A 14,007-nucleotide genomic window follows, 5' to 3' on the forward strand; every position below is an offset into this window, starting at 1 on the left:
ATAAGGTGAAAGGGAAACAGTCTTCTAGATTAGATCACAGATGAAAAGGGAGAAAGGATGTCGTGTATTTCCAACTTCTGACTCACAGTAACTCACCATTAGAATATTATTCAGCAGGTGTCAATCTCTGACCACTGGAAGGAGCAAATAAGGAGAGGGGTGGAAGCTCACTCAGTATTTTCAAGGGAGCAGACGTAGTACTGGCAGAAACTCCTTCTGTGGCTGCAGTCAGGAATTCTGGGAGAGGAGAGGACCACCAACAAAAGCATGAAGGGAATTCCCTGGCGGTCCAGTGGTTAGGACTCTGTGCTTCCACTTCACGGGGCACGGGTTCGATCTCTAGTCGGGGAACTAAGATCCTGCAAGCTGCTCGGTGTGGCCAAAAAAAAAAACATGAATGTTTCAGTTATGACGGCAGTTTAAAAACAAGTCTAAATATTTAAGAATAGCTCAAACTATAACTTTTCACCTTTACTTCATTTGTAGGTGTTTATGTCTTACAGAAATGCAGTCTCCTATTATGTAAATGTACTTAGTCATAGAGTACAGATGTATGTGGTACTGTATTCCATGGTTGTTTTTTTTTTGGGGTGGGGGGTACGCGGGCTTCTCACTGTTGTGGCCTCTCCCGCTGCGGAGCACAGGCTCTGCAAGTGCAGGCTTAGCGGCCACGGCTCACGGGCCCAGCTGCTCTACGGCACGTGGGCTCTTCCCAGACCGGGGCATGAACCCGTGTCCCCTGGATCGGCAGGCGGACTCTCAACCACTGCACCACCAGGGAAGCCCTGTATTCCATGTTTATTTCAAGTTATTTACTAGGGTTTTGTGAAGAAGACTTTTAAATGATCATGTTTTTGGAAAAATAGTGCTTTTTATAAACAGATAAATATATGTATAGGAAATATAAAACTTCTAATGTTTGGAATCAACCAGTATGCAGTAGTTTTTTTGAAATCTAGTATTTTTTGCCTAAGGGAAAATTGCACTTTGAAACAGTCTCTTATTTACTCTCTCTGACTGAGTCCCCTTCATTTTCCAAGTTAATCCTTAATATGGTATTTTTGGGGTGAAGGTAGAAGTCTTAGTAATATATTGTAAAAAATATTAAATATTTACCCCCTAGTCATTTTCAGATTGTCTGAAAGAAACATTGCAAAATTATCTGTCCCAAATCTAATAGGATAATCTGAAGTATGAAACAATGTGAACATATAGACATAACTTGAAAAGTTTCCTCAATGTTGCGTGGCATTCACGTTTTTACTAGGAACTCTATTGGACTTTACTGCAAATCAAAATCAAGATAAATCTTCTCCTGAAAATGTGACATCTAGCCTTTGTTACATTCATTGTTTTGACAATGTTAGTATATTTTTCTCTCAGCAGTTATCATTCAGAAACAGATATATTCTTATTTTTGTTGCTGTTTCAGTGCTCTGATTTTAACAAACTTTTCCCTTGCTACCTTTCTCTATTTCAGCCTGTATTTTGGAGAATTAGATTGTTAAAATGTTTAATTTATTTTAGATAATTTAAAAAAGTCATTATCTACACATAAGATGGTTTAGGATGGAGTTTAGGGTTCAAAGATATCATTGTGCTCATCATTTTATAGATGAGATAATTGAGTCCTAAAAGAGTTAAGTGACTTGCTGGTTAATGTGGTGGGCTGAAACTCAGAGCTCTTAAAACTTGGTCTAATGCTCCTTATTTTTAAAAAGTTAAAAAATTTCTGCTCGTTGGGAAGAAATTTGGAAATCTCATATTTTGTTCTGTTTGGGTAAATGATTCATTGAGTACAGTAAGCAAGGTCTAAAACTTCTTTATTATTCCTATTTTAATTGTGTTTAGGAAACACTGTTTAATTAGCTCCTCCATATATGGAACTATTTCAGAGTACTTTGCTTCTAATGTCTTTCTATAAATGAGAAAAATGAAGATATTAAGAAATATAGAAACAATAAGATCTTAATCTTCAAAGGGCTGAAATAAATTCATGGAGGAAAGTAGTTTCTATATCTACTCATTGCAGATTGGGAAAAGATCTGGTTTAAATACTTTATATTTAATTGGTAGTGATAAAAAGCCATTTGTGATTACTCCTCCATTATTATTACAGTTTTATTTAAGGAAGTTTGGTCTCAGGTGACAGATTCACATAACTGGTAAAATAAAGGGTCAGAATTGTAAGATTTATTTTAAATAACATTTGAGAGATGGAGGAAGGGAATCTCAGAGAGAGAGAGAAAGGAGCCATCTCTGATGATAAGAGAGAGAAATGAATTGTTGGCAAACAGGATTTCAGTAGAATATTGAAATCGAAATAGTGATTCAAATTGAAAATAGTGATGTTGAGCAAAGTAATATGACTAATGTTTCTTGAAGGCTTTCCAATAGTGTACACTGTCATAACCTAAAAATCTAAGTATTCACTGAGACCTCTTCATAATTCACGAAGTGGTATTATGTAGATACAAATAAATGTATTGGAGACAGAGCAGTGGTAAATCCTGGGATCAGGTGGTACTCATTAAGTAGAGACGTTTAATTGACAAAAATGCATCACTCTTGGAACTGAAACTTAGAGGAATCAAGCAACATATTAATGTATATCTTTTGGACAGCTTTCTGCTTTGGGAGAAGAAATTCCAGGAAAAAATTAAACAATCTATTTTCCAATTTAAGACATTTCTTGAAGTTGGGCCCTTATATTGAAATACCTGCATAATTTGAGACTTTCTATCCTTTTCTCATTGCACAGTATAACTTCTTCAACCTCTCCTGCATTTATACAGTGTATATACTATAAAATTTGAACCTAAATGAAAGAGGAACCATGGAGGGTCTCCAGTTTTACCAACTGGGTGTATTTATATATATAAATACATGGGATACATATATAAATACATATATAAATACATGGCAACAATTTTTCCTAGATTATCTGGCTTTTCATCTATTTTCTGGTTTGTCATGAACAGCCTAGTATATTAAACAATAACATGAAAGCTTTACATGCATGTGTACATGTGCACACTTGCACACAGATGCACTAAAAAAATGGCACCTTACTAAATTAATACTAGACACAACATGTGTAAAGAAACATCAAGTGCAGAGTCGAGTCTCCTCTTCCCCTCCTTTCACACTTGTATAAAAATCTTTGGTTATAATTCTAGCTATAATGACAATAATTTTTAAAAAATCAGTGTAATTAACTTTTTAAAGGTAAATTCGACATACAATATTAGTTTCTGATGTATGTGTAATTGACTTTTTTTAACATTTCTTACTCCTAGTACCAAAGTAGGTACTTTGTACTTTTATGTATGACTCACGGCACGTATTATAGATGCCACAGAATTGGGTTGTTTGCTGTAGTGTCTGGAGCTTGGAATGCATCTTTAGAAACATTAAGGACCAAATAGAATGATTAGTATACAAGGTCATGGAGTTGATTATGATAGTGATGGGATGTGCTCATTTTCTAAATCTCAATTCTGTGCTTTTTGTGTAGACAGGTATGCAGACCAGAATATTTTAGGATGGGTATAAAAATGACTAATACCAAGTAAGAACAATATTAGAACTGAAGAAGAGAGACAACAGAAACATTGCTGAATACATCTAATTAATGTTCAATTAAATTTAGTAGTTATTAAATATTACTATGTGCCGAGCTTTATGCTAGACACTGGGGTTAGAATATCAAGCATAATAGCCATGTTCTATATTAGATGTGTTGTTAATTATGATGGTCAGTGTGGGGAAAAAACCTTTTGTTGGACCTATTATATGGTATGTAAATTTAAAGGGGACAGCAGTTTCTGCATGTATTTTTCATCAATTTTCTGTGACATACAGCACTGAGTAATAGCTGTGCCCTCTTCCTAAACTTGTGCTAGCATTCTCAAAAAAATAAAAGATACCTTAAGTAGCGTAGGTTTAAGTTGGCAGCTTCTCTGAGGTCATCTGAGGGAAAGACCCTATTGCTAGAAGTGTTTCTTTGGTTTCTCCTTGTCTGAATTTTTGCCATTACAACTTCATTTTTTGAGGTAAAGGATTGTAGAACTGCAGCCTAGTTTTATATGTTAGCAGGCAAGCTCTCAGAATACAAAGTCCTTGCCCAGTGAAGGCAAGTAGAGAAAACTTGGAAGAACCATTTATGAAGTGGTGAAAGAGATCTCTGAAGAAAAATTGAAGAGCAGATTTGAAATGTATAAGAAAACCATCAGAATGCATAGAAATGTGTGCCCCATGAAGGAGATTGATTGTTCTGGTTGAAGAGTGTCAGACTGAATGAAAGTGGAGGTGTGTGTTGATAATCTTAAGGTAAGAAAAAACATTTATAGTCATCTGGAATTAGTTTGAAGTGTTAAATTTTCCTCCTTATTTTAAGGTGATTTATATCGGGACTGGATTTCCAACTATAGTTCTAACATCACATTATGCAAGCTGATGTGAACTGTACAGATTTCTTGTAATTTATGTTTTGGTGAATATGAACTAATCTATTTCAGGGTTTTTATCCTAACTTTTCTTGCATGTCACTGCCATTGAAACTTGCATGAAAAGCACTAACTGCCTTCTTTCTCTTCTCCCTGATTTGCTCCAAGGCTGCCAGACAGATCAAGGATAGGTATGGTATAAAACCTACGTTTTTATTTAAGTATCAACAGTGAAGTCAGAAATGAAATTCAAGAAGTTTCTTATCAGAATCTTGTTGGTTAAAATAAATACACCTAATGGCAAAGTGCAAAAAAGAAGAGAAAAAGTCTTCTGCATATATTCCGGAATAAACAGTATATCAGCAAGATTTTTAAAAAACATAGTTATTGACAATTATGTACTTCCAAAAGAATTTCATTTCTGGTATAATATAGTTTTAGTACAGTTCTTAATTAGCTATGCTAGTAGATGGGGAACCATTTTGAATAATTAAAAACATATATATTCCTGAATGTATTTTTTGTTGTTCTTAAATTTTACCAATATAAGCGTGTCTTATTTTATGAGAAGTTACAGCCTTATTTCGTTCCTCAGGAGCTAAAGCTCTCCTTTTTCGCTCCCTCCTGCAGCTGACGCAGCCCCAATAAAGCCTTGCCTGAATTTCTTGTCTGGCCTCTAGTCAATTTCTGTTGATCGGGGGAAGGCCAAGAACCCTGGTCGGTATCACAACCACAGCAACAAAAGCCAGCCTGATGATAACTCGTTATGTTTGTGATCTGTGTCTCAGATGTACTACTTGGACTCAACCTACTGGACCTGCTGGGTCAATAAAGTCCTTAAAAGCCACACACACAAAACAAGAGCTATTGCTCTCCTACTTCACTGCTCTCCTGTTTAACACCTTTGTATTCTCATTCCATCTTGTTCCTGGTGCCATCTCTATTTCTAATGCCACTACTGTCTAGTTTGTGGGAGGAGAAGGCTAAAGAAAATGATGATAGGCTTTGGCTTAAAGGTCTTTACCATTGGTAGAGCCAGGATTAGCACAGGTAATTTAGTATTTGCTGTAATGAATGTACGAAAGGGCTAAAAGAGCTGTTGGCAATTTTGGATTGGGTTATCACAGAACGGATGGTTTTGATCTGCTTGGCTAGTCACTGAGCATTGAGTGTAGTGAAATTATCACTTAAGGTTTCTTCATTTGAGGAAAATGAAATTCTCTGAAAGGCACAGCTCTTCAAAGCACCACTCTGAGTCCTAGATTAAATTATTCATCAGATAATTCACAAAATTATTCTGTATGTATTATGTGAAAACCACTGTTGTATTGTTAATCTTGGCTGAAGACTTCAACTCTTGTGTTTTTCTAGTGGCCTTTTATTTGACTAGAGGCAAGATTCACATGGCAGTCATAGCATTCTTAGCACAAATATTAATTTTTCTATTTTTTGCATATTTTTTAAAAATTAATTTTTATTGGAGTATAGTTGGTTTACAATGTTGTGTTAGTTTCAGGTGTACAGCAGAGTGAATGAGTTATACATACACATACATCCACTCTTTTTTAGGTTCTATTCCCATGTAGGTCATTATAGAGTATTGAGTACAGTTCCCTGTGCTATACAGTATTTTTCGTATATTTTATATCAGGGAGTGTTTAAAGACTTGGATTATTCTTATAAATCCTGGATGTAGAAAGGAGATTATGAGAGTTTGGAAGTGAAAAGTATTGGCTGTATGAGGAATGGATGCTAGGTAGGTCAGTTTTCTGGATAAGGTATATTTGGGTTATGTGTGCTGGAATTTGCTGTAAGTAATCCTTCTTCCACCCTGGCTAGAGTATTCTTCTGTTTAGCCACCTACTGCACAAAATCCTGCCCTGGTCCATGATTTTCGGATTAGAAGTCACTTCCTAATCAGGCTTTGGGCCATCCAAAGACTTTGAAAGAAACCTTGCAGTTATTTTCTCTTTGCAAAAATAAAACTAGGAGGAAGAGATCCTTGTGTTCAGCTTTTACTATTAGAAATGAACCAAATGGTACATATATACAATGGAATATTACTCAGCCATAAAAAGGAACGAAATCTGGTCATTTGTAGAGATGTGGATGGACCTAGAGTCTTTCATACAGAGTGAAGTAAGTCAGAAAGAGAAAAACAAATATCGTATATAACGCATATATGTGGAATCTAGAAAAATGGTAATATGAACGAACCTATTTGCAGGGCAGGAAGAGAAACGCAGATGTAGAGAATGGACGTGTGGACACGGGTGAAGGGTAGGGTGGGATGAATTGGGAGATTAGATTTGACATAAATACACTACCATCTGTAAAATAGATAGCAAGTGGGAACTTGCTATAAAGCACAAGGAGCTCAGCTTGGTGCTCTGTGATGACCTAGACGGGTGGGATGGTCGGGTGAGGGGGGTCCAAGAGGGAGGGGATATATGTATACATACAGCTGATTCACTTCATTGTACAGCAGAAACTTAACATTGTGAAGCAATTATACTCCAGTAAAAAAAAATGGGCAAGGTGAATTAAAACATTCCTAACCACATGGAACCTGTAATGTAGAGACTATCTGTGGATTTTAGATTGTTAGTTTGGGCTTTGAGGCACAGTTGTCTAAATATATTCAGTTTAAAAATAAAAAGTTCAGTCTTTTGGAAAATTATAGCATTGTTGTACATCTAACTTGATTTATGGAGACTGAAATTTTCATTGTCTAGAAAATAAAGGTCATTATTCTTTTTTTAGGCTTTGATAGGCCTTTCTGATATATCTTTAGGGGATATAATTTTTCTTTGAGGCCATAGTGATATTTTTCCCCCAGATTTATCTTGAAGAGTGTACATACTATGCTTTTATTTGTTGGGTTTTTTTTTAATTGAAGTATAGTTGATTTATAATGTTGTGTTAATTTCTGCTGTGCAGCAAAGTAATTCAGGTATACATAGACGTATACATTTTTAAATATTATTTTCCATTATCGTTTATCACAGGAGAGGCCATAATGGTTAAATCAAGTTTTACGGATAAAGTTTCAGGTTTAAATTCCTTAAAATACTTTCAGATATTTTTCTCAACAGTTCTCAACAAACTTTTAAATCATCAGGTTTAGAAGCAACCAAGTAAGTTCAAACCTGTTCATTGATTCAGTGGGCATTTACCAAGTACCTATCTGAATATAGCTCTTTTAAGAAGTCTTTAAATCGAAAGATACTTGGGACTGTCAAGAACAACATATGTAAGATTTAGCCTTTGTTCCTAACTTCTTATTGATGTAATCTGAAATTTTATTATTGAGAACCAAGAGCTTAAAGTAATAATGTGTGAAATGCTCAGCATTATACTTGCCATTCAGTTAAGTGTGAGTTCCCTTCTCCATAAATTGTTTTTTAGTATAGCACTTCCTTTTTTTTTTAAATTAAAGTGCTGTTGATTTACAATGTGTTAATTTCTGCCGTACAGCAAAGTGATTCAGTTATACATATATATATACATTCTTTTTTTATATTCTTTTCCGTTATGGTTTATCACAGGATATTGAAGGTAGTTCCTGTGCTATACAGTAGGACCTTGTTGTTTATCCATTCTATTGATATATATAATAGTTTGTATCTGCTAACTCCGAATTCCCACTCCATCCCTCCACAACCCCTTCTTACCCCTTGACAACCACAACTCTGTTCTCTCTGTCTGTGTGTCTATCTCTGTGCTGTAGTTAAGTTCATTTGTGTCATATTTTAGATTCCACATATAAGTGGTATCATATGGTATTTTTTTCTCTCTGACTTCGCTTAGCGTGATAATCTCTAGTTCCATCCATGTTGCTGCAAATGACATTGTTTCGTTCTTTTTTTATGTCTGAGTAGTATTCCATTGCATATATGTACCATATCGTCTTTATCCTTTCATTGGTCAATGGACGTTTAGGTTGTTTCCAAGACTTGGCTATTGTGAATAGTGCTGCCATGAACATAGAGGTGCACGTATCTTTTTGAATTATAGTTTTGTCCAGATACATGCCCAGGAGCAAAATTGCTGACTCATATGGCAACTCTGTTTTTTTGAGGAACCTCTATACTGTTCTCCATAGTGGCTGCACCAATTTACATTCCCACCAGCCGTGTAGGAGGGTTCCCTTTTTTCCACACCCTCTCCAGCGCTTGTTCTTTGTAGACTTTTAATGATGGCTATTCTGACCAGTGTGAGGTGGTGCCTCATTGTAGTTTTGATTTGCATTTCTCTAATTATTAGCGATGATGAGCATTTTTTCATAGCACTTTCTTCTTGATAAATAGATCAGCTGTTGTTCACTCTTTGTTACTACTAAAGTGACTACTTTCCTAGTTTTAAGATGAAAGAAAATGACTGAATACAGCAACAGTGTGACATTTTTCATCCCCAAGTAACTGAATACAGCAATATGTTTGATACCTTTCATACCATTGATCTTTAGGGTAGTTTGGTAGATCTGAATGACTAGGCCTGGTATTCCCTTTGTTCCTGCAGCTCTGTTTACTTCCTCTGCCAAATTCTGTACTAGGAGGACAACATTCATGAATAGCATTTTTGTGTCATTTTTTGACCAAAGATAATAAGGAGAGTTACTTTGTGATACATGTGGAAATCTACTGTAATATGAAAAATTGAAATTTGAGATAAAATAACAAACAAATAGAATATGAGAATTTCTTTTAATCTCTAGTTTTAATTGACAGAACAATTTCCCCCTGCTTTGGGTAAAATTATGTCTGGTATGGCTTCTTCCTTTCTTTGTTTTGTATACCACATTCATCTAAAATATATTTATTGACTTTCTATTATTTCCATGGCATGTGGTTTCACAGGGCTGTTTCTTCTTGTCTCCTTCCATTCAGTTGATGTTGATAGATCAGAGTGATACCTACTAGCATGGTATTCAAAATTGTAATTTTACTTCTCTCCTTTCTCATCCATGGCCTATAGCAACTACCAAGCTATGCAGTATTTGCTCAGTGTACCTCTACTTTTATTTAAGGACACATGGAATGGCTGTGACAACTAGGCAGAATGTTTGAATCAGGGTATATTTACAGTTCATTATTTGGCATATGAAAAGGAGTGAGGCTGGCATCAGGAAATCAGATTGAGTGTACAGAGGTTCAGATGATTGTTGGGTCTGTTAAAGATGATTTATCTTGGATATTTGTCTCTTGAGTTATTTGTAATTTTATGCAATTTTGTAAAACTGGCTGGAGGAAGGTTCTTTAAGGGTTACCTTAAATGTCTTTAAATTTAAAAACATTTTACAGTTTTTTATTAAGTTAATTTTCAAAAGATCTAAAAGCAATAGCTTCTGAAATCACTAGAGTGAAGTAAGTTCTATCTGTTCGTTTTATAAGTTAAATATGATACGATACTTCCCATTCTTTTATTTTTAAAAGAATGTTTATGTTTGTGTTTTCTGTAGAGTGACAATGGCTTCAGCTTTTCGCCTTTCTTTGAAACCAAAGGTCAGTGACATCATGACTCATTTAATGGTGGATTTTTCTCAGGAAAGACAGATATTGCAAACTTTGAAGTTTTTGCCAGGTAAGTTAGTACATATATTACATGTAAAGTTATTTAAAAAACCCTTTTTTTCCTTCAAGATTTTTCTGTAATGAACATTAGAATGTAAATATTAAGGAAGTGTAGTGTGTTTTTTTTTTCTTCATTCAGCTAAGGAATAACTGAATTTGCTAGTCTTTATTTTTAGATAATTATTTTACTGATAGTAAAGATTCCATTTTAAGAACCCAAGAAAGGGATACCTTTTGTTGCTAGTTTGGCAGAGAGAAGCAACATGCCATGGTGGTTCACAGTGAGTCGTGGGGCCAGACTTATAGATTTGCATCCTGGCTACCGCTTACTTGCTGTGTAGCCTTAACAAGTTACTTAACTCTCCCTCATTTTCTTCATCTTTAAAATGTGATGTTATCCTTCTGGGGTTTTTATAAGGATTAAATGAATTGAGACCTCTAAAGCACTTGAAATAGTACCTGGCACATATTTAACATGCAGTGAAAGTTAACGGTTATCTTTACCATTATTGTGGTGGTTGCTGGTTCAGATGGAATTTTATTTCCAGTAGTAATGTGTTAACATTGGTTTATTAGAGTATTAGTATGAGGGTATTCCAGCAGTCAGAACCATTTGAAATTGAGTCCCAGGTTATTGTCCACAGGTGTGAAAGAGCCAGTTAAGGACCTTTCGGTTATTATTTTCTTTTTACTAACATCAAGTAATGTGGTTAAGTTGATAGCTAAAACAATTTGGACTTGGTGATTTGGGGGATCAGGAAATCTCTTGAAAGCAAAGTGTTTTGCTTACAGGTTTATGGTTTTTGGAGGTTAGCTGTTTTTGAGTAGAGAATGTTGATCATATGAAACCATTCTTTTCTTCTCTGAAGATTTAGTCCAGGACTTTAGAATATGATTGGAAAGACAAAGTTAGTAGTCATGAAACTATAATGGAACTAGTAATGGTAGTACAAGTGAAGTATTAACTTTTGTGGTATAGATCAGAAGTTCTAGAGGAGTTTAGAGAAGGAAAAGATGAGAGAAGGAATCATAGTTGTAGAGGAAGGAAGTATACGTACTTGTCAGTGGATACCTATCTGTAAATTGGCCCTTCAGAATTCCTAACCATTATATTTTCATTCACACTACTGCTCATTTCAGAAGGAGAGTCAGGAGTGGTAGATTGTGAATATACACATGAGTAGTAGTAGTTTGATTTTTTAAAAAAACTACTAAGAAAGAAGTCTTCTCACCATTATTTTCCTTGATTTTCAGTGATGGCTTAACAAACCAAGGCCATGTCTGCCGTACAGTCAAGTAGATTGCATGCACAGTTAGGATTTCCTCTTTTGCAGACTGTTAAGACAGTCTGAAGGAATGAGGTATAATGAAAAGCAAGAAATCCTTTTGTGGAGGAGTTTCATCCTGAAGGAAGGTATAATAGGTTGTTAAAATTTATGAAAGGTGAATTCATATTACTAATTTTTTGTATTCTGCTAGAGCATAAACATTTCCTATAAGATCCAATCAGATTAACTTAAAAATGAATACCTTCATCCCTTAATAATTCCTTCTATAAACACTGCAAAAATCAACTCTATACTGAATTATGTATAGTAATGAGTTTTGGACTTACCTGAGCCTGCACATTGTAAGTGATGATGATGGATGATAATAATTACAGTCATTTTCTTCTGCTCTAAGCCATTATTTATACATTGAAACTTAGAGTTTATATCCTTTCTGAGCCTCTGCAGCCAAGAAGAGAAACATGTTTGTGGCAGTGTTGATGTCAGTTGTCCTTTTACATTCACATGCAGAGAAAAACATTAGCAAAATTCTTACACCAATGTCCACACAATTTAACTGTTGCTTTATGGAAGTTGCTGTGAATTGCTTTCCATTCTCATTTCTAAAGAGAGTTCTGTCTTTCCTAATATTTTTATATTACAAGTTTACGAACATTCATCTTCCCCTGAACTTTTATCCCACATTTGTTGAAACTCTTCTCTTCTGTTTAGAATATTGGGTGAACTTCCTACATATCAGATCCAAGTCACTCTTTTTTTTTTTTTTTTTTTTTTTTTTTTTGCGGTACACGGGCCTCTCACTGTTGTGGCCTCTCCCGTTGTGGAGCACAGGCTCCGGACGCGCAGGCTCAGTGGCCATGGCTCACGGGCCCAGCCGCTCCGCGGCATGTGGAATCTTCCCAGACCGGGGCATGAACCCGTGTCCCCTGCATCGGCAGGCAGACTCTCAACCGCTGCGCCACCAGGGAAGCCCCCAAGTCACTCTTAATTTGACCTACCACTCTTTTTTTTTTAATTTAATTTTTATTTTATTTTGGAGTATGGTTGATTTACAGTGTTGTGTTAGTTTCAGGTGTAAAGCAAAGTGATTCAGTTATCCATACGCATATATCCATTTTTTCAGATTCTTTTCCCATATAGGTTATTACAGAATATTTGACTTAAATTATCTAAATTTTCTTTTTCCCTCCCAAGTTTGCTTTCTTCTGGGGCCATTATTCACAAGAAAGAAGAATCTTCTTGCTAGTACATTCTTACTGGAATGGTAGCTGAATTTGGGAGATAGATAGTGGGGAGTTAGCTGGACCCACTTACAAATTAAGTGATTCTGTCTGTATATAAGCCTCTTGGGACATTCAGTACAGGTTTTAACTCAGCAAAACTATAAAATTACTACATGCCATAGGCCGTTACATTTCCTCACATGTAGGCACTGCACAGCATATTAAATTTATGAATGCCTGTATCTCTTCCCATAACAATGAATAGTAGTCTGTATTGCTTATATTCCGGTAACAAGGGACTAACATCTGTAATGTATTATAGGAATGAAACCCCTACAGACAGATGAAGGAAATTAATCATAATGAGAAATGATAACTATTTCTTTGTTGTCTTACTGATAAGATATATCAGATTCCAAGTATTTATTGTACAATTACACACATGCAGTAGTTCAACTTTGAAGACTATAGCTAATGGAGATCAATTGTCCCACCTCTCTCCTTTCCTCCCTTTCTTACTAGTTAGGCTTGAAGATTTAAAATGTATATCAAATTCCTTTCATCTTGGTCTTGATTATTGTATCTAAGATATTTGGTTTACTTTGTTATTTCTCACATTGCTTTGAATTTTCATGTATAGAATTCCTTTGTTATAGTTTTTTAAAAAATTAATACTCTTTTTTTAAGAACAAGTTTAGGTTTATGGAAAATTGAACAGGTAATACAGAGTTACCATATACTTCCCCTCCTCCCCCACATACAGTTTCCACAGTTATTAATGTCTTGCATTAGTGTAGTACTTTTGTAGTAATTGATAAATTATTATTAGCTAAAGTCCACAGTTTACATTAGGGTTCACTCTTGTGTTATACAGTTCTACGACTTTTGATAAATGGATCATGTCATGTATCCACCACTACCTTATCATACAGAATAGTTTCACTGCCCTAAAATTCCCTTGTACTCTGCCTGTTCATCCCTTGTATCCTGCAGTCTTGCTATAAGCTTGTTAGCTCCAGGAATTTTTCTGTTGATTCTTTGAGATTTTCTACATAGACAATCATGTCATCAGCAAACAAAGACAGTTTTATTTCTTCCTTCCTAATTTGTATATATTTTACTTCTTTTCCTTGTCTTATAGCATTTAGCTAGAACTTCCAGTACAGTGTTGAGTAGGAGTGGAGAGAGGGGATGTCATTGCCTTAGGGGAAAAGTATCTAGTTTCTCAACATTAATGTTAACTGTAGTTTTTTTTGTAGATGTTCTTTATCAAGTAAAGTTCCCTAGTTTACTGAGAGCTTTTGTCATGAGTGAATGTTGGATTTTGTAAAATATTTTTTTCTCCATCTATTGATATGCTCATATAATTTTTCTTCTGATCATCTGATTTTTCTTCTACTGATGTGATAGTTTACATTAAACTAGTTTAGAATGTTGAACCAACCTTACATACTTGGAGTAAATCTTTTAAAAC

At 35.1% G+C, this 14,007-nt stretch overlaps 1 protein-coding gene across 2 annotated transcripts in view; it reads left to right on the forward strand.

The window, feature by feature from the left end:
* FSD1L (fibronectin type III and SPRY domain containing 1 like) overlaps positions 1-14,007 on the forward strand; it is a 65,280-nt gene that overhangs the window by 21,592 nt on the left and 29,681 nt on the right. For both annotated transcript variants that reach the window (XM_024753665.1, XM_024753666.1), the window contains exons 5-6: positions 4,617-4,639; positions 9,910-10,031. In XM_024753665.1, coding sequence (XP_024609433.1) covers positions 4,617-4,639; positions 9,910-10,031 — 145 coding nt within the window. The remainder of the gene's footprint in view (positions 1-4,616; positions 4,640-9,909; positions 10,032-14,007) is intronic.

Source organism: Neophocaena asiaeorientalis, unplaced genomic scaffold (genome assembly GCF_003031525.2).
Source record: "Neophocaena asiaeorientalis asiaeorientalis breed wild unplaced genomic scaffold, Neophocaena_asiaeorientalis_V1.1 scaffold342, whole genome shotgun sequence".
Taxonomy (NCBI): domain Eukaryota; kingdom Metazoa; phylum Chordata; class Mammalia; order Artiodactyla; family Phocoenidae; genus Neophocaena; species Neophocaena asiaeorientalis.